General features: G+C 38.5%; 1 protein-coding gene across 1 annotated transcript; it reads right to left on the reverse strand.

The window, feature by feature from the left end:
* Positions 1-616: 616 nt before the first annotated feature.
* gfra1b (gdnf family receptor alpha 1b) lies at positions 617-25184 on the reverse strand. Its single transcript, XM_057358551.1, has 9 exons — positions 24740-25184; positions 24089-24397; positions 23865-23948; positions 9783-10134; positions 9461-9570; positions 7688-7822; positions 4071-4270; positions 2415-2459; positions 617-1812 (listed from the first exon to the last, which is right to left on the reverse strand). Exons 1-9 carry the CDS (start codon positions 24798-24800, stop codon positions 1666-1668), a joined length of 1443 nt encoding a protein of 480 aa, XP_057214534.1. The 5' UTR covers positions 24801-25184; the 3' UTR covers positions 617-1665.
* Between the last annotated feature and the right edge of the window lie 1156 nt (positions 25185-26340).

Raw genomic sequence — 26340 nt, forward strand, 5'->3', positions numbered from 1 at the left:
GCCTTAAGACTTAATAACATTATGTGAAATTAAAAACTATAAAACTCAAACAGGAAGTGCTTCTGGACCAGTCTGGTTTATATCTTGCAAAATGGTCTATAAAAAAAGAGACTGAAATCCACTAAATCCAGGTGAAAAAAAAAATCACATTTTGATCTACAGTATATTTGGGTTAACTAAACAACATCTACTCCACAGCTTCCCACTGCCACCACAACAAAATATGAATTTCAGGTTTTTTAGGGCTGCTAAGCTAGTGAGTGACTTACTCATCCATCAAACCGACAGCTCCTCACTAAATCAAGCAAGCTGTTTCTACCTCTCTGTTTATGTGTCAGGTTTGATGTTAAAGCGTATGACCCTGAGAAACCTCACTGGCACATTGAATGAAATGAGGCTAATCTATAGGTGCTCTAGACATCTATTGTGTGGCTTATTTTGGTAACAAGAATCCAGAGCGTTTTAATGATGGTAATTCTAGTCTGAAAACATGTCTCGATTAGCACTAAATAGCAGTGTTTGCCAGACTACCTGCCTGATACATACTTCTTTTTTTAAATATCAAGTACTAGAATAGATATATTTTCTTCAAAAAAGTCAAATTAAGACAAACAACTTCTTGACTTTGTTTAATAAGTTTGTTTTTGCTCCTGTTTGTCTTACATCCCTGTTTTATATGTATATTGTTTTATATATATACTTTTTTCATTTTACAGCTAACCAGTACAACAACAATCCAAACTGATACTTGGAGAGAACGTCCTTTAAATAAGAAAAAAAACACATTCTTACTAAATGTACATCACATTTTACATACAGTATACTGGACTGTGATATTAACCCTCGTACTCTGAGTTTCATCACTAATGTTAAAACATAAATCATATTTTATACAACGGAGGTGAATACAACAGCCGAAAAGCATTGCTAGGCCAAATAAAGCACAATATGATCGTCGTAAACAAAGATGGTATTTACATACAAGTAAATATTCCGCATGAGTGGCATGTTGCAAACGTTCTCAAAAAACGGTGCTCGGCTCTCGCCTTCAAAGCGTGCTTTACTGGACAGGAAGTTAAAAACCCCGTCATGTTTTGAAGTGATAAAGGGTCCTGCCTATCCACATGTTAGTTTTCCAGGCCGTATCGACTAAGATGAGCCACAGCAGGTTGTCACTGCCACTTTAAAGGGTTTGTAGGTCCTAATAAGTGACAGGTGCAGCAGGTTCTGCTGATAAGCCTTCAAAACCGTTGTGTGCTAGTAAGTTGGTCTACAGGTTTTCTTGCGGCATCTCCATGGTGAAAATAAATCAGAACCAACAGCCCCATAATACGCAGAAGAATCTTTCAGCGTCCAAACACTTCCATGTATTTCCTAATGTTGGAAAATGTTGCAATGTAGTGCTCCATATACAGTATATGAGTCTGCATTGCACTGTTATTGCAAACCGTATAATCCTTCCACTGATGTCCTAATACGTCCATGATTGTCCATTACGTCCATTATCTTCGATCAGTGAGAAAGAAAAACAAGGTAGACTGAAAATGTTTCATCACACTGAAACACCAAACTGCACACAGCACCACTTGCGGAAAAACTCAAATACTACATTTTTGTATGGCACAGAGCAGCGGCAGCAGTCTGGCGGGTCTGATCGGTGATCAGTTATAATGTCTGTGGGGCTGTTAGCTGGATGAGCTGAAGAATAGAGACCAGACAGAGCAGAATCACAGTCAAATCCACTGAGCAGACAGCACAAGTCGAGCTCCGAGATATGGCATTAAAGCTGCTTGGGTCATTCAGTGGAGGATTCTGTGATTAAAACATCATCATGTTAGTTTTGTTGTGACTGGTTGTTTCCTTTAATTTTTTTACAGATCCCAAGAAATAAAAGTTTTTTTTGCTTCATAGTCCATATATTTAAGACATTATATGCTAATGTGCTCCAAAATGTTGATAAAACATTTCAAATGTATACAATATAATCATAAAAAACAATTTGAGTACATTGAAGAATATTTTCTGTTGTTGTAATCTTTAGTTTGTTGTCATGTCTATGGAATTAAAGGGATAGTTTAGCCAGAAATGAATATTCTTTAATCATTTACAAATTGTCAGACTTTCTTCTAAAGAACACAAAAGAAGATATTCTGAAGAATGTTGGTAATCAAACAATATTGGCCCCCATTGTATGGACCCCAAAACCACTGAGACATTTCTCAAAATATCTATGATAGATAGATAGATAGATAGATAGATAGATAGATAGATAGATAGATAGATAGATAGATAGATAGATAGATAGATAGATAGATAGATAGATAATACGACATCATTTTTATTGTTTGCTGAATCCCCATCCCTTTAAATGAAAGATAACATTGATTACTGTAGGTGATGTTAACTATTCTTACCGCACAAAGAACATCCAGAGTAACATTACTTTTCAGTTTCTGAGCCTGCAAAAAAAAAACTCCAGTTGAAATATGGGATGTAAAGTCCATTACATTAAAGACACTCCTGAGTGTTTTGTGTCATAAAGCATTTCTCAGCACCCTTTTAAACAGAGTCCACTAAGTGAAGCCCGGCTTCAAATCTCCACTGCATACAGAAGTCATATTGGTCTCATGAAGAGGTCTTCTGAGTGAGATGTAATGTAACAAAAATGAGTCTAACAGCCCACACGTATAAACCCACTGATGTCCTGCTACCTTCAAATCCATGTGCTGTGCTCTGTGTGTGTTTGATCATGTGTGCAGAAGCTCATCTGCATTAATATCAGTGACACACCAGTGCATTTTTACTACATGAAACTTCCCTCCACTGCACACAGGTTGGTTTGGTGGATGACGCTATTCTATGGGGAATTCACGTAATAACGTAATAAACGTGCCACGCAATTGGGAGGGAATGCAACTAATTCGTAAGAAAAGCATTGTGGGATAGAGTGATTAATAACCTTGGTAGTTTATCTGACGAAGAAACTGTCTACTAATAAATCATGATATTGTTATTAAAGCAAAGATGAATTGTTGTGCCGTATCAGTGTATGTGATATTCTGTAGTGAATCGATTATGAAACTGTAAATATTGTATAGTTGGAGTCCCTGTGTAGGGCAACACTGCAAATATGTTCAACATTTTGCTTGAATCTAAAAATGTCAAGTGCTTCTAAGTCCATCAGTGATCTATCTGAGACCATATTGGGACATTACTGTTGTCTATACATGTCACAGCTGTGACAAAGACCGCGTGCCTGCCAGTCTAATGGTGTAGTCAAAGATCCGTTTGCCTCTGAGAGAACGTAATGGGTGGGTTTGCACTGCTTAAGGGGGATCCACATGTTAATGTGCCAGCCAATTAGCTCCGACATGACAGCTCTGGCAGTTTGATGCATCTCATTTCTACCCAGAGGCCCTGCGAGTGTGTGTTGTCGCCACGACAACCCATCAATCAAGAGTAAGCCCTCATCTCACCCCGAGACACTTTGCTGGAAAAATCAAAGTCATCATATGCGAGCGACGCCTGAAAGCATCCAAACAAGCTGGCGGCTGTTTGTGAAGTTGATGCTGCATCTTTAACCGTCTGTGTGGGCCAGTGGTGCAGTGTGTGACTAAACGGCAGCTGTCAATCATGATCTGAGATCTAGATGCAGGCATATAGGGAATCGTAAATATCTGAGAGATGCTCTAGAGACGTTCACTCATTTTCTCATAATCAGCATGATTCATAAATGATGGACTGATTTATTTGCGATGACTTTGAAAGACTGAGGGCGAAGTTGACTGTTATTTCTATCCGTTAGTCTTTACTGGAGCAAAAGGACAGAATCCAAAATAGGAAAGAATTCAAAGAAACCAAAATTATACATATCTAATCTATCTAATGACACTAGACAGATTTATTTCAATATAAATGATCGTATTAAGAGGACGTTATGGTGTTAAATTTATTACTTAAATCCATTAACTGTGTTTTAATAAAAGTAACATATTTCATCAATAACATCCCATAAGGTTTTTATTTTGTCGGCTCTATTTTTAAATGAAAAAGTGGCTTGCCATCAGTACCTGCAGGTTTCCACAGAAGCTGTAGAGTCGGTCTGCATTCGTGTTCAGGTCATTGCTGATCATCGAGTCATCCAGTGCTTTGGATGTCCTGTCCCGTCCTCTCTGTGGAGTGTAGGGGTCAGGTGAAGTGGGCATGATGGGTGGCTGGGGTTGCCACACCCCAACATCTGTGCCATTACCAAAGGCTTGGATGGCATTGCCTGCATAAAAAAAGAGAGAGACCATTTATTTTTAACAGTACAGAATTGTGCCAGGATGAATTTTGAAGGACACACAATATTATTTTATTATATATTAATATTACAATTAATAATACATTCATATAATTGAACAAATTACAAATAATAATGATTAATTCATTAATTAAACTAGAATAAAATGAATTATGATACAGTGATACAGATCAATTATTTTGTAAATATAAATACAAAACATTTTTATTGAATCCCCCAAAAATGTGCTAAACCTTTTTTAAGGAACCAGCAAATTCTTTATTTAGTTTACAACTAAATGGGGACAGCAGAAAGTTCACGGCCCCCGGGCAGCCCTAAACCCATGTCAGATATTAAGTGCTCCCTGTTAATACTGCAGCAAGTAGACTCTAATAAAGAGCTCTTGGCCTCCGATTTCAACTGCACTACGATTGCCACTTAAACTCTAAAGTTTCCGGGACCTTTCTGGTGATAAACTGGGGCGTCCATTATGACTCAACTGGTTTTTTTAAATAGACTTTATTCTCAAGAGCACTTTAACTTTCACAGGCTGTTATTTACTCATGCCACAGAAAGCTAAAGGGCAAGTGGGAGATTATGGATGGGTACTCAGGTAAAGAAGAAGTTGTGTGTCTTAAGTACAGTCTATTGACAGGAAGGCTAGTGTGACCTTTTTATTGAGTAAGTGTTGGGTCTCGCTTAAGCAAGATTAAGCGAGGCTGGCGAGCTCATTTTGTTTGTTAAGGGCTAATGACTCATAATGACTTTAGTAGTGTTCTGCGTCCACCAGTATTGTTATTGCCTTTTATTGCCTCTTAGAACAACATTGCCTTGTTCTCATAACCATATGTGTTAAAAGGATAATTCTCAGTAGATAGTATGGATTTCAACAGATTCCAATAGATTGAAGCCATTTGTTTTTTAATACTGTATATTTCACCAGAGACTGTATCTAATTGTTATCATATATTAACCTTCCAATGTGTCTGCACTGATCTCTTTATTAAGACAGACACTAATAAAATAGACATTAATACAGTAATAACTTACTACACAATACTCGCAGTGGCCATGACAGTCATCCAGTTTAACCCTCTACCACTTTGTAACATACCAAGAAGTTTCAGTAACTATTGTTAAAACTATTGTTTAAAATTAGTTTTGTACTGTAAAATGCTTTCGAGTCATATATACTGTATACTAGATGGATATACAGTACTATTTACTAGAAAATGTATATTAGTATACTTACTACATAACGTATACTTAAAAATATAGGCTACTATAATCTATACTGTATACTACTGTATACGTACTAGAAAATGGATATTAGTATACCTAATACATAAAGTGTACTTAAAATATATACTGTATACTAGATGGATACACTGTACACTATTTACTAGAAAATTGATATTAGTACACTTTCTACATAAAACATACTTTAAAATACTATATACTGTGTATACTAGATGGATATACTACAGTGTCACGACTTTCGTGGGGTGAAGAACCCAAGCGCAGGCAACGGCAGTGAAGGGGTTAACAGATATATTTATTTACAACAGAACAAGACAAAACAAAAACCCACGATGGGGGAAAATCAACTAAGGATATACAGTATATATATATATATATATATATATATATACACAAAACAAAAGACTTCCCACGTGGGGGCAAAATGAAAACAAGACAAAGAACTAAACTCAAGGACACGACCAAACGTCTTAAATAATATCAGGCACAAAACTCACAAAACACGAACAGACAAGGACCAGGAACACGGGTAAGGACCAGGAACACGGGTAAGGACCAGGAACACGGGTAAGGACCAGGAACACGGGTAAGCACAGGAACACGACACCATCCAACATAACGTAATACATGAGCACAAGACAAAGAAACAAGAGGGTATTTAAAGGGAAGACAAACGAGGGATAATGACACGGGGCAGGTGTGGGTAATCAAACACTTAGGGAAGGATAACAAGGAAACGAGAGGAATGGGGCCAATGACAAGACACTGGAGAGAACGTATATTACTGTCAAACGGACAATAATATGTTTCTCTCCACACATAACCAAAGACTTTGTCATGGCTCTGCTACAGGACCAAGAAAAACATGACTAAGGAAGCAGAGCCATGACACTACAGTACTAGAAAATTGATATTAGTGTACTTACTACATAACATGTGCTTAAACATATACTGTATACTAGATGGATACACAGTACTATTTACTAGAAAATTGGGTAACACTTTACAATAAGGTGCTATTATTTAACATTAGTAAATGCATTAGCTATTAGATAACAATGGACAATTTAGTTTTTCAGAATTTATTAATCCTTGTTAATGTTAGTTCATGTCAATACAGTTATTCATGTTAGTTCATGGGGCATTAACTAATGTTAACAGTGACCATGTTTGATTTTAATAATGTATTAGTAAATGCTGAAATGAACATGAATTAACATTAATAAGTGATGTATTAGTATTGTCCATTGTTAGATCATTTTAGCTAATGCATTAACTAATTGTTAATAAATAGCACCTTATTGTAAAGTGTTACCGAAAATTGTTGCAACATAAAGTATCCTGAGAAATATACTATAAGCTATATGAAAACTGATATCAGTATACTTACTACAAAAAGCATAGTGTATATTAGATGGATATACTAGAACACTTTAGAAAACCAAATATACTTATAAGTATACTTGAAGTATATTTTTTGTAAGGGATGCAGTGGGCTCACCCGTATTTACAAATAGAGTGACATGTTTATTACACACTAGATGTCCTGGTGACGTCCTAGATGTCACTAGATGTCCTGGTGACGTCTTGCAGACTGTCCTGGCTCTGTCTGTCTCTCTCTAACGTACACAAACACATTTAGCAGAGAATGCGTCACACACGAGGTGTGGATGAGGCGCGGCTTGTCGTTTTAAAGGCCATTGTCTCATGAAGACAAATCCTGCCTCTCATCTCCCTTCTGTCTATCTCCCCGCATGCAGTTCATCTAAATGGATGTTTTTGAATAACTCCCTGACAAAATAATGCATGCTTTCCCCACTCTTTCAGGTCCACGGACACCTGAATAATGCTTTATTGTCTTTTTATGTCAATCCCCCTCTCAGCCACCCCATTTAAGAGGAATTTCTCTGCCTCTCGCCCATCAGGCGGCCCTGAACCGCATAGCGACGCAAATCGCAGAGATTAGATTTACTGGTGCAGACGGTGAACCGTTACATTGACGCAACGGAGCAGAAGTCAACTTTAGAGTTTGCATTGTTGGAGGAAATTTTGTCAGTCAGAACAGAAGCTCATACAAGCAGTGATATGAAGCGATCTGTGGTTTAAAGTGACAGCGGTGGTTGTGTGAATGAGGTCATTACTCACGAAGGCAACGGTTGTTGGTGAAGACTTCTGTAAACTTGTCACACTCTGCTTTGCCATTTCCACTACTGCTACAGTCACACCAGGGTGATACGCTGATGCCAGGGGCCCGCAGGTAGTTGGGGATCATTACTGTACCTGTATCACATGAGCAAAGGATTAAAGTACATTTCAGTTTCAAAGAACAAAACTTGTCTCTCAATAGAGTATAGTTAGTGACTTAGTGACTAGTGAGTATCATAAATGCAATATAAATGAACAAAAATGTTATAGGGAGTAAGTTTCATAATTAGGTTATTTCATAATTAGGTTTTTAGGTTATTTTTCATAGTTGAGCCTGTTATTGTTGAGTCTCTTATCAAATGGATTACTACATAAATACCATTGCATTAAAGCATTTCTACTGTATGATGTTTGGACACACATTTAGTGAACTTTAAGTATTTAGGACATTAAAACATGCCATAAAAACGAAGAATCATAGATGAGATTCCTTTATACTTCTCCTAGATGTCAATGAGTTTAAATGGAGGGTTTATGGAAACCTTTACTTAAAGAGATTAAGTTCACCCAAAATGTGATTTCCTTCACTATTTACTCACCCTCATGCCACTCAAAACCTGTATGACTCTTCTGCAGAACACTAGTGAAAATATTTTGAATGTTGGTAACCAAACATCATTGGCCCCCATTGACTTCCATTGTAAGGACACAAAACCCCTGAGACATTTCTCAAAATATCTTCATTTGTGTTCCACAGATAATAGAGTCATATAAGGTTTTGAATGACATGAAATGAATAAATAATGACCTAATTTTTATTTTGGGGTGAATTAGCCCTTGTCTCCTGTGTCTCAGACCAACAAATCTCACAAATGTCTCCATGAAAGTTTCTGAAGAGAAACAAACTGAGCTCAGATTTGCATTCAAAAGTCAACATTTTTCAAGATTTCAATAAGAAATGTAACATTTCTTATTAAATTCGCCCATATCCAGATTATTTTACCTGTATAGTCGCATTCAATTTATGCATTTTAGCAATTGTCTCATTTCGTTTCTATTTGTATTGCTCCTAAGCTATTTTAGGACGAACCTCGGAGACTGAGTTAATACAGTACTTAAAAATGTAACAACTAAAAATGCCTTCAAATCTTCTGAGCTGTGAAAGAACAACTTCAAAGCAATAACAATTTCTTCTGGGATCATTACGCTGCTCTCTAGAATACTTGATTCTGATTGGTCAGTTCTAGAATTCTACAGTCAGATTTAAAGGGAAACTCCACCCAACAATGAAAAGTCTGTCATGAATGACTCCCCCTACAGTAGTTCTAAACATGTATACATTTCTTTGTTCTGTTGAATACAAAGAAAGATATTTAGAAGAATGTTAGCAACTTAAGATATTTAGAAGAATGTTAGCAACTTTCTGGGGTATTCAAAAGTGGTGGTCAAAAGTGCTCCAGAACTGTTTGTTTCCTAAATTCTTCAAAATACCTTTTTTGTGTTTAACAGAAAAAAAAAATATTTAAAAAAATTCTATGGTAGTCAATGGTGCCCCAGAAATCTCAGTTGCTGACATTTTTCCAAATATCTTTCTTTGTGTACAACCAAACAAAGAAATGTATACAGGTTTGGAACAACTTGAGCATGAGTAATTCATGACAGAATTTTCATCTTTGGGTGACTATGCCTTTAATTTCACATCTCTTGTTTTACTTCATATAACATATACATACTTTACTTTTGTAACACAATAACTCAGACTTTTTAACTCACCAATGAGACCCGAGTATGCCAGCAGACAGTTGGCATAGTTTTCCTTCAGGCACCCTGAAATCGAGCGAGCCTCAGGTTGACAGTTGGTGAGAAAGTCAGCTAAACGAGACCTGAAAAAAAACAAATCAAGAATGAACAAAAATCCACAAAGTCCTCATTAAACAGACTCAACACCTAATTGACAGAACATTTGTCATCTCTCCTCACACAACCCTACACGCTCATCTTATATACCGTAGAGGAATAACTGACCTGCTGGAGACAAAAAAATACAAATATATACTTTTCTCCTCCTGTGACGTACAAGCGTTCTTCATCCTACCTGCATATGTAGTTTGTCTTGCATGAAGCTTGCAGGGAGAGACAGTTCGGCTTCTCCTTGTCTTCATACGAGCAGGCTGGCACGATGGTCTGCCGCCTGCGCTCGGAGCAGGCCGAGTGATCTCCCGAGGGGCAGGAGCAGAAAAGCATGCCGTAGCTGTGTTTGGGCGGCACCTTGTCGAAAAACTGCCGCAGGGCCTTGTGGCATTTGCGTTTGTTGCACACCTCAGTGGTGGAGATTCTGCTGGTGCAGGGGCTGATGTAAGACGAGCGGTACTTCTTACACGTGTCGTTCAGGTTGCAGGCTTTGGCGGCGTTCAGGCAGTTGTTGTCCTTCGAAAAGGCCGCCTCACCTGTGAGGGCAGAGATGAGGGGAGGGTTAAAGGGTGAGCTTGTCAAGACTACCGGCTGATTTTCCTTATGTAGAGACTGTAAATGTCAAAGAACACTTGGTAAATGTTGGGCAGTTGTTGACCTTTTAGGACACTGCAGGATTGTCCTCTGGCTGAGGTCGAGCCACACGACACTCACAGAAATAGAGGCTGTACAGTACAGTCGGTTTGAGGGACTTTGAGAAGCTAGACTACTATTTAAATAAAAAATTGAATACAATTATGTGATGTAAAACGTTAAAATACTTTATAAAAAGCATCTGCCTAATGTATAAGTGCATCCGAGTTCATTCACATCACAAATTTGCTCAGTCTACACAGTATAAGTAAAATCTGACAAAGCTATTTTTTCTCACATTTGTTTGGCTTCCAACAGATCCCACACAAAATGCCTCGAGCGTACCCAAACATCATCTCCACTACAAAGCTTTGCAATTAAACTCTTCAGTTTAAAATAAGTTTCACTTGTGTAGCATTTCAGTCTTTTGCCCGGAGAACTTTTCTCTTTTTTGCCCTTGTGTTCCCGTATCAACACGACATTTGAATCTTTGAACAAACATCCTCAGGTGAACGCTACACCTTCACTCGCATGGATAAGTTCACAACCCTGCAAAGCTGTGTTTGCCTTTCCTCTCTTTTCTTTTCTGTCTGTTTGCTTCAACATATCTTTCTATGAGAAGACATCCGTTGTCAGACCCTTCAGTTACGATCAGTTAACATGGATTGGCACTTTCAAGTCAAGACCTGAAACTCTTTAATATTGAAGAAATTCCTACAATGCTTGTACGTAAGTGTACAAAGGATGCTATTTTTTTATTTTAGGAAATGCATTTTTTGTGGGGGAAAGCATGCAGTGCAACATCATTACAACCTTTTTAATAATGAAATATCTGCAATCTTTTTTTGACTACAAATAAACAAATATCAGTCATTGAGCAAGTACTTTAAAAACAGTGTCTCTTTATCTTAAATTATAATAATGATTTATAAATTGAGCTGTCGGCTATGATTTCACAGGAAATTTCACTTCAGTCATTTAAGCACCCTCAAGTTGTTCCAAACATGTATAAATTTCTTTCTTCTGTTGAACATAAGTAAAGATATTTGGACGAATGTTTCAGTTGCACATTTTCAGTTCGGGGACATCATTGACTACCATAGTAGAAAAAATATTGTATATTTTTTTGTTATGTTATTTTGTTCTCATAAGAAGATATTTAGAAAAATGTAGGAAAGCAAACAGTTCTCGGGCACCTTTGCCTACCATTGTAATTTTTCCTACTGTGGTAGTCAATGGTGGCCAAGGACTGAAAATTGCTAACATTCTTCCAAATATCTCCCTTTGTGTTCAGCAGAACAAAGTAATTTATACAGGTTTGGAACAACTTGAGGGTGCGTAACGTCATGACAGAATTTTAATTTTTGGGTGAACTGTCCCTTTAAGTTACAAACAAAAAGATGGTGATACAGTGGCAAGCGTTGCAGTTTGCAGCTTTAGAAGGGGTGTTATATTATTAATTAATGTCACTTTCTAATAACTCGGTAAGCAAACATCACTAATGATTGATTTTTAAAATTAGCTTTCTTCATGCTTTGTTAATTTTATTTTAGATAATAGTGTACAGTTAAAGTGATAGTTCACCCAAAAAAAAAAAACATTTCAAACCTTTATGACTTTCTTTCTTCCGCAGAACACAAAATAAGATATTTTGAAGAAAGCTGGTAACCAAACAGCACTGGAGCCCATTCACTTCTATTGTATGGACACAAAGCCAATGCAAGTGAATGGCGTCCAGTTAACAACATTTTTCAAAATATCTTCTTTTGTGTTCTGCGGAAGGAAGGTAGTCATACAAGTTCGAAATGTAATGATGAAAATGATGAAAGAATTTTTATTTTTGGCTGAACTATCACTTTAACACAGAGTTTCCTAAACTTTATATTGCTAAAAGTAATTTTCCACACACAATTTTTTTTAATTCTTAATTCTGTAAACGCTGCAGCGGGAACTGGTAAGATTCCACAATAAATGGTGCACACGTTAATATCTGCCTGTGGAAAAACATTAAGTATGTTTGGATGTTATTTATATCTTAAAAAAAGATAACAACCCATGTGTGATATGATGAAATTGATGAAATGTGCCGAATGTTATAAAAGACCGATTTTATCTGTCTGCTTCTGCTGCACGTGAGTATACTGCTCTGTATTTAATGACGTCTCCTCTCATTGGCTCTTTTCAGAAGACTGCTTCTTCGCTTCACTAACTCGCCTTTTTGTATGCGCTGCAGCTCGTGTGCATGCAACACTGCTTTTTGCAATTATGCTTTTGATGAGGAATTTGTGCTTATTGTGAGTTTTCACAAGATGGTTAGATGTGATTAAATCTGAACGCACCCTGGATCCTTGAGGTTAATCACCAATTACAAAAACCATTACTTGTGTTTGACAAGCACGTGTAGAGGAGGCTCAGGCTTACTGGAGGGAGGTTTCAGTGTTAGTTAGCAGGTGCAGTGATGTGGGCAGGTACCACAGCATGTCATAATGTGTCAAAACATTTATATATGCATATAAACAAACAAACAGCAGGATGGCTTCTTATGATTTAAAATCAAATTATTAATTATATACATTAAATATTTTATATTTATATGATGTATATTATAATTCTATATTTGGTGAAGTCTTTTGCTTTAAAGGTGCATGTTGTTTCTAAGGTAGCCCTAAATGGAAAAAAAACTACTCTACAGAACGCATTTCATAAATACGTTATCTCCTTCGGCAAAGAAGCAAAAACGTGACGACATCTTAGTGCTGTGTCAGACTCCGTAGTGCTTTGAAAGGAAGAGGTGAAGTTAATACATTTTTTAACAATGCTGTGTCTAAACATATTTGGGACCCTGTATATCCAAAAACCTCTGGGATTACCATATATTTTTTTTACATGGTATTTTTTGTTATGACTGTACGCCTGAAAAGCCTAAGAGTGGCTATTTGTGCCAAAGGTTGCTTTGGCTAAAAGCCAGAGTGTGTGCAGCTCAGAGGACTCCAGTGTGTCATGAAATAATGAGCAACAATGTGTTTGTGTGTGTGGATGTGTGGGCTTGTGCTCACAGGCTGCAGAGCGCTCAGTTGTTTATTGCATTTTGGACACAGGAATAATAAGTGTGCTCTTCAGTCGCTTCCTTAAGTGGCCTGAGAGATTGTGAGTGCTGCAGAGACAGAAAGTGGCGATGGCAGAGACCTGGAGCTTTTCTAGCGGATGCTTAATAATCTCACAGCTTTTCCCCAACTGTTCCAATCCAATCAAAACACATGCCACTGCAACAAATCAAATCATACCAGGACTCAACCTTCATAATTGATCTCCCACTTTCTCTCTCTTCTCTGAGTCTGCCTCTCTCTCTCTCTGTCCATCTTTATCTTCCACCTCTCACTGTCATCCTACAGTGCCTTTTAGATCTTCCGTTTTCTTTCTTTCTCCAAAGACACATCACAGATCTCTTCAACATTGTAATATTGTCTGTTATGTAGAAATTACATTACACGAAGAGCTAATAAAGAGTTTTGATGCTTCTTAGATGTTCATTTATCCCACCAATGAGATTCAGAAGATTTCTCAACATTTTTAGAAACCAAACATTGCTCAAAAGTGCTCAGCTTCACTATAAAAAAATTCAGGCCTCAAATTTTCTAGTGACTGGTTTTATCTAAAATTTTCAAGTGTCATAAATGCAAATTATCACTTGTCTACAATCAGAAATTAGAGATTTTTCTAAATTCTTGTCAAATTCACCCAGTACCATGATCATTTCTTACCTGTGTACATCAAGATTTCTTTTATTTTTGTCCATGTATTTGTTCTCAGTGTATTTTTATGATGGACAGTCAAAGTTCATCCTTAAATAAAAGATGACATCAGACAACTCTATAAAATCTCTTGAGCTATGAAAGAGCAATAACATACTCTTTATAGTTCAAAGCACAAGAGATTCTTCTAAAAGAAGACTCAGCAAATGAGCCGACAGGACCGTAACCTTCTATCAATTAATGTAAGTGCAGTTTCAGCACAATGAGGGTTTGTTAGGAGATGAACCTTCTCTAACCATCACTGCACTCTTTAATAAAGAGGTAACTGCCAGTTAAACAACAGTATGAGCTTCGCATAAAAGACCGTTCGCTTTAAACTGCTGCCTGGGGACCTTTAATGGTCTCTGAAGTGATGCCTGCCAATGGCTGAACTTTGGAACGTGCTTTAAGGGAATTAACCGGTCCAATTGATATTTGAAAAGATCCAGTGGATGTGGACTCTATTGATTTATTGATGAGTGTCTTTTACCCAGGAATTAATGAACGCACTGATCCGAGTGAGCTTACAGAGCTGATCAATCCAAAGCTTACGGAGCTTTGGCGGAAAAAAGCAGCCGTTCGAGCGGCCGTGATCAAACGACTGAGAAAGTGAAGCACAGAACATGGAAGAATGTTATATTGAGATTTATGCTCACATTGAAAAACAAATGTAAAGTTAGTTTTGCTGATTGTACAAAGCGTGGTACCCAGTTGCTTACTGACATTCAGCTACACATAAAAACAGTCTAATGCAAAAAAGTAAAACTTGATCAAAATCACTTGGAAAAACTTGGTCAAAGTAGACCAAGTATTTTTGTAGACAAAAATATAATTGCGGCATCATAATCATTTCTTTCATTAGAAAACTTTTTTTTTATACTTGGACCAAAGAATGAATAAAAACTTAAGCATCCAATAAGAGTTCAGAATAGATGGAAATCCAGGTTGAGACCTCAAGAAGCTAGATGATGAAATGCCAAGTACGCGATTTTGAAAATTCTAGTCGAAGCGTCACTGCTTTAAGGATGCTAAAATATCACAGAGCTTTTAGTCACAACAAAATTCCCACAGTTACAATTGTTGTTCAATGGTGTTTACAGGTTTACTATTAATCAATTTACTTTTATTGAGAGAGAGAGAGAGAGAGAGCGAGAGAGAGAGAGCGAGAGAGAGAGAGAGAGAGAGAGAGAGAGAGAGAGAGAGAGCTGTTATATTAACGTAAATGAATGTATTCAATAGCATATTAGTTTGGGGAACAGAAAACTGCTATGTTGGTGCAATTGGTATAGAGCTATATTACATTTCTCTGGTATTTAAGGCCACTGACAGTTTTCAGATCTCAAATAATTGCCAGAGCCGAAGGGATTTAAGGGTAAACCGATACACCAGCCGTGCTGTAAGATTCCAGAGACGCTTTGTACATGTACCTTTCAGAGAAGCTGCTATTGTAACAGTTTCACAAGCCGTCTAGATGTTTGACTGTGTGTTTTGGAGTGAAGACCAGAAAGAGAAATAAACCAAATCTCCCAGGAGCTTCAGATTGTGTGTGCTAAAGAGTGAAATATAGCTGGGGGCTGTGTGTGTGTTTGTCTGTCTGTGTCCAACCGCAAAGCAATTAAACTGCAGAAAATCTCTGGAGTGTAATTAATAAAGAGCACAGTGTTGATAGCTCTCAATCCGGAAAAAATCAATGTCTAATAACATATAAAATAAGTATTTGATGTTTTACCATCATCAACGGCCAAGTCATTTCCTTCAAGGGCACGCCTTCAATTTACACACAACAGTATGAGCCTCTATTTATAAATCTGTTAGAAAAGGAGCCAAGACTGAGCCATTAATACATTTAGAATGAAAATGGCATGCATGCTTTTGTACCGCATCCCCTTCACAATTGCCTTTGTGTCCACAGATCAACGTTTACGTTTAAATAGTTTAAAGCAGCACATTGAAATCAGCACACGCTTTGAATCTGTGTCTTGACAAGGCATGCATACTCTATATGTTGGCTTGAATGGATGTAAAAACTTAGAAAGGGTGAGATAAGGTGAGACACAATATCGTATAAATCCACCGATGAATGCTGGCACACATTTACAAAAAGAGAAGGCGGGGGTGTGTTCCACTTCCATTCACTTTTTAACAATGTTGGACTCAGGAAACGCTAACCAAAGGCTTCATACATCGCAAACACACATACACAGCATGAGATCATTTTAGGGACTGTCAACATAAAGCTGTCAAACCGGCCCATTAGAATAAAGGATTTGCCCAGGCTTCCTTCCAAAATCTACTCCAAAGAATTTGTATTATATGTTTGACAGCCAATACACTTCCACGGCCTATTCACTCTCTTCTCTTAAACCCGTGTGCATGTGGGTGTGTGTGAGTCACTGTACAGTGTCCTTAATCTCTGCAATGACAGATGACGTGACTTTTGATCATTTTGATGACCTGAAATGGTACGGTCGCTCAGTACTGCGACGCAAGCAGTTTACATTCCGTGTAAAAAAAAGGTGTTACGTTGCGATGTCGTATCAGATATCAACAGTGTCATTAAAGAGATATAGTTAACCCAAAAATGAAAATTCTGTCTTCATTTGCTCAACCGCAGCGAGTTGTTCCAAATCTGTATACATTTCTTTGTTCTGATGAACACAGAGAAAGATATTTGGAAGAATGCTTATAACCAGACAGGTCTTGGCCACCATTGACCACCATAGTAGGAACAATTGCTTTATAAATTTCTTTGTTCTGTTGAACACAAAAGAAGATATTTTGAAGAATGAAGGAAAGCAAACCGTTCTGGGGCACTATTGACCACGACTGTAATTTTTCCTATTATGTTAGTCAATAGTGGCCAAGAATTCTTCCAAAGCATTTTTCCAAATACATATCTTTCTCTGTGTTCATCAGAACAAAGAAATTTATACAGATTTGGAACAACTCAAGGTTGAGTAAATGATGACAGAATCTTTAATTTTGGGTGAACTGTCCCTTTAAAGGTACTGATGGGAAATGTGTGCATATATGCTGTACAGTACGTATTACACAAAGCGCTCTGACCCGTCTGTTGACCTTCAGTTAATGATGCTGATCTCTGATAGGGTCGATCACATAACCCCAGATTTATGAATTACGTGTAAAAAAAACATTAAAACGGCGAGCATTATGGTCCCGATATTCAATATTGATAGAATCACCCAATTCAGAAGTTAATAATTGATCTCCTTCCCATCAAATTTCATATCGGTTCCATGTCATGGGCTTAAATGGCTTTCTGTTACTGTTGCTGTATAGCGTTTTTAATTTTGGACTTTTCCCCCTAATGTCACACTTTCCAGATTTATTGACAATGAAGGGTTTGTAATCACACATTAGAGCTATACAGAACACAGCATGGCCAATCCTTAAATGTGATGTTTGCCTCCAGCGATCAAGCTGTTAACATATTTTCTCACGAGACAGACACAGTTCTCATAGTGTGAGGTAATAAAGATGTTCAGACGTTTATTTTGTGTGTTTGGCAACGTGTTCACCTCATGTCTAAGTTTTATTGGGTGCACCATATCTAATGTGAAAAACATTCTGTGTCTGTGATATAAAAATGCTCTCTCTCTCTCTCACTGTCTGGTTCATCCGCGGGCTGTGTGGCAGCTGGTTGGCATTCATAAACCGTACAGTCCTGGCATCCATGTCAATGATGTGAAATGAGATTGGAAATCAAATTGCACTTCCAAACAATAACTGCTGACAGGGCCATTTTTTCACATTTAATAACCTCTTCCTCTCTTATAGCCTTCGGGCCAATACCAGTAAAGTCTGAATTGATTTTCTTAAAACAAAGTTTGCAGATTGAAGTGAACGGTATATCCTACTGAATGGGCAAAACAATGGCAGGATTCATTTTCTGTCCTGAGGAGAATTTGGATCGGCTGAAACAATTTCTAAAACAAATTATCCAGAGCTTTTTACAGTAATAAACCGAGTAACGTTGAAAAGGATTTTAATTCAATATAATTTCATACAAAATCATTTCTCTATTTATATTATTATGACTGACTTTTTATTTTTTAATAGATTCTTTCAATTCCAGGTAGCAGCAGTTTTTCTGGATAGTCCTTTTAGTGACCAAATACACTGGTACTTTACAGAATTCATGAAAGGAATTGGGCCGGTCTGTGCGAGGACTCTGTCTCTTTTAGAAGGCGGGGTCACCTGGGACTTGTTACATTCTGTATCAGCCATACAGCATGAATAATTCAGATGCATGGAACCTCATTCCGGCGCATGAGAGAAAATGGATGCCTCTGTTGATGTCTTTTCTGCTTAACAGTGGGCTGCAGTTGTAAGGATGAAGTTGTTTACATGAATTTCATAGCTTGTGATGAAAGCAAGAGGTTTTGAGTGAACTACAACTTTAAAAGTCTCGATGTTGTCTCTAAACATGCTCATTCACTTTCAATGCATGAAATAGCGGGAGCATTAGTGAATGACACAAAATGTTACATTTTGGTGAACTAGCACTTTAAAGGGATAGTTTACCCGTAAATAAGAATTCTGTCATCATTTATTCAACCTCATGTCGTTTAAAACCTGTATATGTCTCTGTCTTCTGTGGAACAGAAGAAGATAGTTTGAGAAATGACTAGTGGTTTTGTGTCCATACAATGGAAGTCATTGGGGGCCAATGATGTTTGGCTACATTCTTCAAAATATCTTCTTCTGTGTTCTGCAGAAGAAAGTCATACAGGTTTGGGTGAGTAAATGATAAAATCATTTTTATTATGAGTGAACTATCACTTAAAGTGGAAGTTCACCCAAAAATCAACTTTGTGTGATTTTTTACTCACCCACATGACGTTAAACATACAGAGGAGAATATATCGATTAAAGTCGGTATTTTGGTTTGTTTTTCGCACATAAAGCATTCACGTCGCTTCAAAAAGATTCAACTGAGCCACTATGCGCGGATGGACCAATTTAACGATGTCTTTAGTACTTTTCTGGACCTTGGCAAAAACTGACACCATGATGTCTATGAGAAGGCCTGGAAATCTCTCGGATGTCACCTAAATATCTCTATTTGTGCTCCGAAGACGCCAGAAGTTCTCTAAACATGTTTAACATCATGAGTAAAAAAGTTGATTTTTGAGTGAAATTCCCCTTTCAAGGTTGCTTGCAGGTACAATATACAGTAATAATTTGAAACATAATTCTAAGTAGCCTCCATGCTTTGCAGACAAATGAATGTTCACTTGAGACTACTCCATTATTGACAAGCCTGCAGACCAAAGCACGAACACACAGAAATCAATTAACAAGGCATGAAGCAAGTTTCAAGACAGTCTAGTGAAAAATCATCCTGTGTGATCAGATTTGACCACTATGGTTCCACTCTGAACACCTACACATACATTTAACCTTCATGCTCTCTTTATTTAACTTTACCGTTCCCTACAGTTAATCTATTTTTCTCTCCTAATCTAAATGACATGTTTTTACTTTGTCTTCATTGCTTCAGCTCTTACTGTCAGATGAGGTGGCACAACTCTCGCCCTGTACTGACAGAATGATCATTCTTCTCCTCTCATGGCCGCTTCTATATTGATTAATGGAAAGGACCCATTTTAATTCCAGTACTTCCTGTTAAATTTATTCTAGCGGTTGTTTGTTCTGAATGTCACATGGCTCTTGGTTTAGATTAATGGCACAATAAATGTGTTTCTGGAAAGGGTTTCGCCATGAGCATTAAAAGACAAACAAATAAAATATTAGACATGACAAGGTTTATCAAAGCCAGGGTAAGCGGATGAGCTGTTCTACTTCCTGTTCCTGTAGCTCGATTGCATTAGCAGTGCATAGATCATGGGTTTGAATCCGAGGACTTAAAGGAACACTTCACCCAAAAATGAGAATTCTATCTTCATTTACGAACCCTCACGTTGTTCCAAATATGTATCAATTTCTTGGTTCTGATGAACACAGAGAAAGATATTTGGATGAATGCTTGTAACCAAACAGTTCTTGGCCACCATTGACTACCACATTAGGAAAATTGCTTTATACATTTCTTTGTTCTGTTGTAATTGTAATTTTTCCTACTGTGGTAATCAATTGTGGCCAAGAACTGTTTGGTTACAAGCATTCTTCCAAATATCTTTCTCTGTGTTCATCAGAACCAAGAAATGTATACAGATTTGAAGCAACTCCAGGGTGAGTAAATGATGACAGAATTTTCATTTTTGGGTGAACTGTCCCTTTAAAAAAAGTATAGGTTAAATCCTCGGTATGTGTCTTTGGATAAAAGCATCTGCCAAATGCATAAATGTTAATGTACTTAAAGCAATGTTGTATTTCAAATGAAGGGAGATGCTTCACAGCCTTCACTAATTGGTCTGCCTACAGGCAGCTGCTGTACAATTCAATTCAATTCAATACAGTTCTGCCCAACTTTTCAGCTACTTCATTTTTTTGTCTCTTTTTCTTGTGATCCCACAGCCCAAAGGGATCTGTAACAAAAACCTAAAACTGACAAAAGCTATGTAGAGCTGGCAGGCGTGGCTTCACATAAAGGGACAGAAAGTGCATGTATAGCACATTGCATAGGTATCCTGAACAAAGCTTTACAGGACCCATTTAATACAGACATTTAGAGGAATCTGAAGTCTGTAACCCAGATTTTTATAACCATCACTAACATACATAATGACACTCTTATCACTCACTTTTATTGCTTCGATGCATCTTTGTGAAAAGTTTATTCAAATGGAAAACATTATCAGAATTGGTAAGTTAACTGTTTAGCTCAGCAGTTGTTAGACCCTTAATGCAGCCATTTGTATTGATCTCAGTTACTTTCCAGGAAATGTAACCTGAACATATTTACTGAAACGCCAACGTTTTTGCATTACAGCCCAGAACAGCTGCAATTACATGAGATGGCCATTTTGTTAGTCGTGACTATATAAATAGTATAAGAAAGCCGATTATGTACACCTCTGTCACTTTGCTTGGCCCTGTATTTACCTTTAAGTCTCTGCGGTGGAGTCTCTCCAATTTTAAAGGACAGGTTTTCTGGTTTTCCAAGGTAATACACTGTGGCAAGGGGGGCGTGGTTCAGCACGGTCTGCACCGAGAGGGAGAGGTGGGAGAAGAACGATGAGTAAGCAGATCAAGCGCATATTAAAAACACCTGCTTCTCATGGTAGTAATTGGCGAGGAGACGGTTAAAAGCCGGACAACCAGAGACGGGAGGCAGAGAGAGGACCGGACCCGGAAATGTTAAGTTTTGTTTGTTAGTGTGGCCGGCAGTCGTCCGTGAGGGGCTGCCGGCCTGTTTTTACTGCTGTTTATTGTTTATTTATTTTGATTAAAGTGTTAGAATGTTTGCCGGTTCCCGCCTCCTTCCTTCCGTTTTATTGAGCTTTGCTACATTGGTGCCGAAACCCGGGAGGAAGGAGGGACATGCGGTCGAAGAGCCCTCGCCGCCGAGGGGCATTGCGGTGCTGAGGAGTTCGGGCAGCGCGGACGAGGGACGTCCGCCAGCGGCTGCCCGAGGCAGTGGTGCTGGAGCAAGAGGAATCGGCTGGGACGAGGACCTCGCTGCCGTGCTCCTGGGCCGAGGTGGGGTGGCGGCCATAGAGGAGGGAGCGGAGGAGTTCGGGCCGTTTGCCGTGGGCCGGAGCCTGCTGCCGTCCACCGAGGAAAAGGGGAGGAGCAGGGAACGGAAAACTCGCTGCCGGCTACCCTCAGCCAAAGAAGCCACCGCCAACCGTCAGGAAGCGGAGGAGGAGTGGGCCGTCCCCCTGATGTCCAGCACCAACGCATAGCACAGCGAGGAAGAGCCTCTCGGCTGGCTGAGGACCGAACGACAGCGTGTCGGGGAACCAGACTATTTCTTTTTTCTTTTTTCCTCTCACCCCTCTTGTCCCTGTCGCTCGGGGTGCTCCCGGCTCCGTTCTCTCGTCTCGTCGGTGCGTACCCCCAGGCGCTGGGGCTCTCAAGGGGGGGCCCCCCGGGGGGGGAGTAAGCACAGGCGCGGTGGTACCCCCGGCCTGTGAGGGGTGATGGGGGTATGTAGTGAGGAAGGGGCAGGAAGGCGGGGCCGGTGGCGTGAGTGATAATGAGTATCAGCTGTATGCGCACCGGTCCCGCATGCCTCACGGGGGAGCTCGGGAGCATAAGAGGACGAGCGACGGGACTGCCGACGAGAGAGGACCCGGCCCGGAAAAGTTTTGTTTATGTTCGTGTGCCCGGCAGTCGTCCGTGAGGGGCTGCCGGCCTGTTTTTACTGCTGTTTATTATTTATTTGTTTTTGATTAGTGTTTGAATGTTAGACGGTTCCCTCCTTCTTCCTTCCATTTTATTGAGCTTTGCTACATACACATACTGATAAAAAACAATGTATAGGTCACTTTGGATGAAAAAATCTGGCAGACACTTTGATTCAAAGCAATTTACAGTGCATTGAAGCTATACAGTATATTTATCAGTACAAGCATTCTTTGAGAATCAAACTCATGACCTTGGTATTGGTAATGTCACATTCTTTTAAGTGAGCTAGGGTACACTGACCTTTAGCTAGACATTAAGGGCTTTTTGAAGATGTACCAGGCCTGTAAAACTCTCTTTGCTGGACCTCTGGTGAGCTCAAGAATGAGAATGTCTGTCCATCTGGACCATGTAGATTTCTGGCACGCTGGTTCTGAATCTCTCAACCAAATCAGTTTTTATTGAAGCTGCACTGGCAGAGACATAAACATCCTGCTCACTTCTGTATAGCCCAGCTGTGAATTATTACTGGGGTTGCTGGGATATGCCGGAACTGTTGTATTTTTTCATTAAAATGTTCTAGTTATAATAAAGATGCTCATTATGAGATATTCCACTAGGGTAGGAATATGAAAATAATTCAAATGAATGCACTGTCTCTCTCAACACCTGCAGTCCACTGGTATAGATGAAAGCATTTGATGATGCTGACAGATGACAAAATGCACAGACCATTTAAACTGCCAAATGTAAGTTTTTTCCAGCCTTTACCCATATTGATTATTGTTTCATTAAAGAGCACAGCTGCAGTCTCAGAAGCTATAGCTTTTGTACAGCTTTATTGATTTGAAATGAAAAGACGGGGAATGTAATGAGAGAATGCCTCTTGTCCCATGTCATTTTAGCAGTAGCCTACCCCTTGTGTATTTATATTTATTCCAAACCAAATATAAAGAATAATGCGAACAAAACCCACAGTGGGACAATGTTTAGGAACACTGAGTTTTACTTCACAATATGTGCCGTTACGCACAGATTAAGGGTTTGGAAACAATTTTATTTGCTTATAACTAACACACTGTGATGTAACGGGGAGGAATAGCGCCATCTAAAGACTTTAACAATTATAGCATCTCCATCACGCAGTTCTAAGTTTTCTTTAGGAATGCATCAGGTATTGACTCTTTGGTTGCAAAGGAATCACATAAACGTGTTGTCTCAAACCCGTAACATCAAATCTGTTCCAAAGCCCATTTTAGTAGGCTAAATAAGATAAGGTCAATACAAACGTCACCAGCGTTTACATTTCATTTTTATATTGGCTGACACTTTTAGCCCATGATGACAAAACAATCACGTCTTTCTGGCTGGGCAATATAGAAACGAATGACAAAACGAAGCAGTATATGACTGTGTATAAGGTCATAGCAAAGGTCAAACAAAGTCATGAGCTTGGTCATGATTCTGTGAATATTACGCATACATTTTGGATACAGATCAAATCACGCAGTGTGTTTTGACAGATGTCTGTTTTGGTGTGAAGTGGTGACAGATTAACATCACCTTACCTGATAAAATGGGAGCCAGACGGAAAATATCAGACAGACGGCTGTTTACTGGCTCATATGGTGAGTCCTCCAGCAAATCATTGGCTGGAAGATGAACATCAAAATACTAGTAAGATAATATAGTTAAGATTACAAGTATCATTTAACAAACATTTAACAGTGAGATGAATAATTTTTACGCATTTGCACTTCCATAACATAACCAACGATTAAGATCTACATACATTGCAAACTTTGATATATACTCCAGAAGATGCGCAGACAGTTCTTCTCTTTCTTCATTCCTCTCCTGCACTTACAGTCGTACAGTGGACTCTGTTTCATAGACTCTATAGCGTTTCGGCACTCGTCCTGCGCCTCGGGTTCGGCCAGCATGCTGAAGTTACTCGCTCTACCGGCCACACACTGTCTCATGGTGCGGTATTTAGTGCTGCAGCCGTACTTGGCCAAACACTGTTCATGAGCCCTAACACAGTCCAGTCGAACCGAACGAGACTGTGCGATCACATCTGCGTGTGAGAAGTGCATTAAATCTGTGGAAGAAAAGAGTTACAGCGCTCTTTCAACAGATGTGAATAAAAGAAATTGTTCGGCCATGACTTTCTAAATTCTCATAATGAAGTTGCGCTTACCCAATACTTTAGAATTTAACCAATTCGATTGAACCAATTCAAGTAAATAAATATAGTTTGTATTATGACACGTTTTTTACGCAAGTCATGGTTGGTAATAATACCAATAATACTAGGCTACTACTACTAATACTGGAGAATATAAAAAACAAATACCAAAACTCCACATTCCAACATCGTACATATTTGTGTTACAGATCTAAGGCGCAAACAATTGGTTGAGCACAAAGATGCAAAACTTACCAAGGACAGGCAACATTATCCAAAAAGTTGCGAATATCATCGTCGCTTTATTCAGATCCATTCACAGACAAGACAAATTGATTAAAATGGACGTATAACAATTTCCTCAATAAATCCATTGCGCGCCGGCTGCGCTCTAGTGAGAAACTAGTGATCAGACATCATACACATCCGAACGCATCCGGACACTCCAACAAGCGCTCACTGCTCTTCTGATGAGCACACCCCACGAGAAAAGACTAAAAACCACCAGTGAGAGAAAACGCTTGAAATAGAAAACACTATTACACGGCGTAAACAGTGCGTAATGTTCTTCTTTATCTTGTTTTCAGCATTGGATCAAAACAACGGGATGATTTCTTAAATTAAAAAAGCACTCCAGGGAAATTGTTTTTAAGTTCTTGTCAGTCCACAGTTGAAGTGAGACACGAGTGCTGTTGCGCGCTCGTTTGACTGACAGTATGCGTCCAGAGGTCGAAGTACGCGCACTCTCTGTGGATGCTGCTGGGGACACTGCGCATGTGCTCGTATTTGTAGAAGGTCGGTCGCTTTGGCTCAGTCGGACAGTGAATATTTGCTGATTAGGCACCGTTAAGCACTTTACTTAATAGTGTTAGTGCTTAATAAGAGATGTCCAAAAAATGTCCCAGCAGAAATGGAAACCACTTTACCCATAAATCTGCAAAAAATCTGTGCTGTCACACTATTCCGAGCATGCGAATTTATCCTGGAGAACGCAACGAATAACGCATACTCTATTTTGCTTCTGTATTTCTTTAAATACATTTGATACTGTATGGTTATAGGTTTTACGTTTTATACACAACCGATGTATAGCTATATATAACGATTCAGCTTTGAAGTATGTAGGCCTACTCTTATGAATGAGAATACAGTGATTACGTACAATGATAATGAGAAAATTATTAAGAAGTTTGAACCATAAGACAGGTTATGCGTACTACAAGAACGTTTATGACGTATTAGTGGGTAAGACTGAAAGGCAGAAGGGATACAATGTTTACTACTGTTCATATTGAAGCTGTCACATTTAAAACACAGTAAATTGTTAATTTTATAAAGTGTTATTTCTTGATTTGATGGAGGAAACGAAAGCAGGAGCGCCATCTGTTTGTTGAAGACTGCGTTACAGTTGCACTGTCAGACAATAGAACACATGTATGAATAATTTAATCAATCTTTATCAGTTTAATATTAGACGTCATGTTAAAGGTCTATAAGGGCTGGCACAAAATTGCATTCTCAACCTTCAATTTCAGTTCCTTAATGTACTAAGACAATACTGTAGGCCTAATAGGTTGTCACTGTGATTTTTTTGTTGCATGCTTTTGGTGTGCTGTGTTTTATTTTATTTTTACCTGATTGACTTTCACTATAGCAGCTATGTTAATGATTGGCTTAAAAGCTTATTGTGAGTAAAACCTTATAACGTCCCCAACTTTGATCAACACTTAATGTTTTTAAATCTAATGGATAAACAGATAAAAAACTTTAACAACAATAATAAATAGCTAAAGGGCTTTTATACTGCAAGAACAGTTTTTTGCCAATGCCTAACATTCACTCTTAAAAATAAAGGT

Source organism: Triplophysa rosa, linkage group LG18 (genome assembly GCF_024868665.1).
Source record: "Triplophysa rosa linkage group LG18, Trosa_1v2, whole genome shotgun sequence".
Lineage (NCBI taxonomy): Eukaryota > Metazoa > Chordata > Actinopteri > Cypriniformes > Nemacheilidae > Triplophysa > Triplophysa rosa.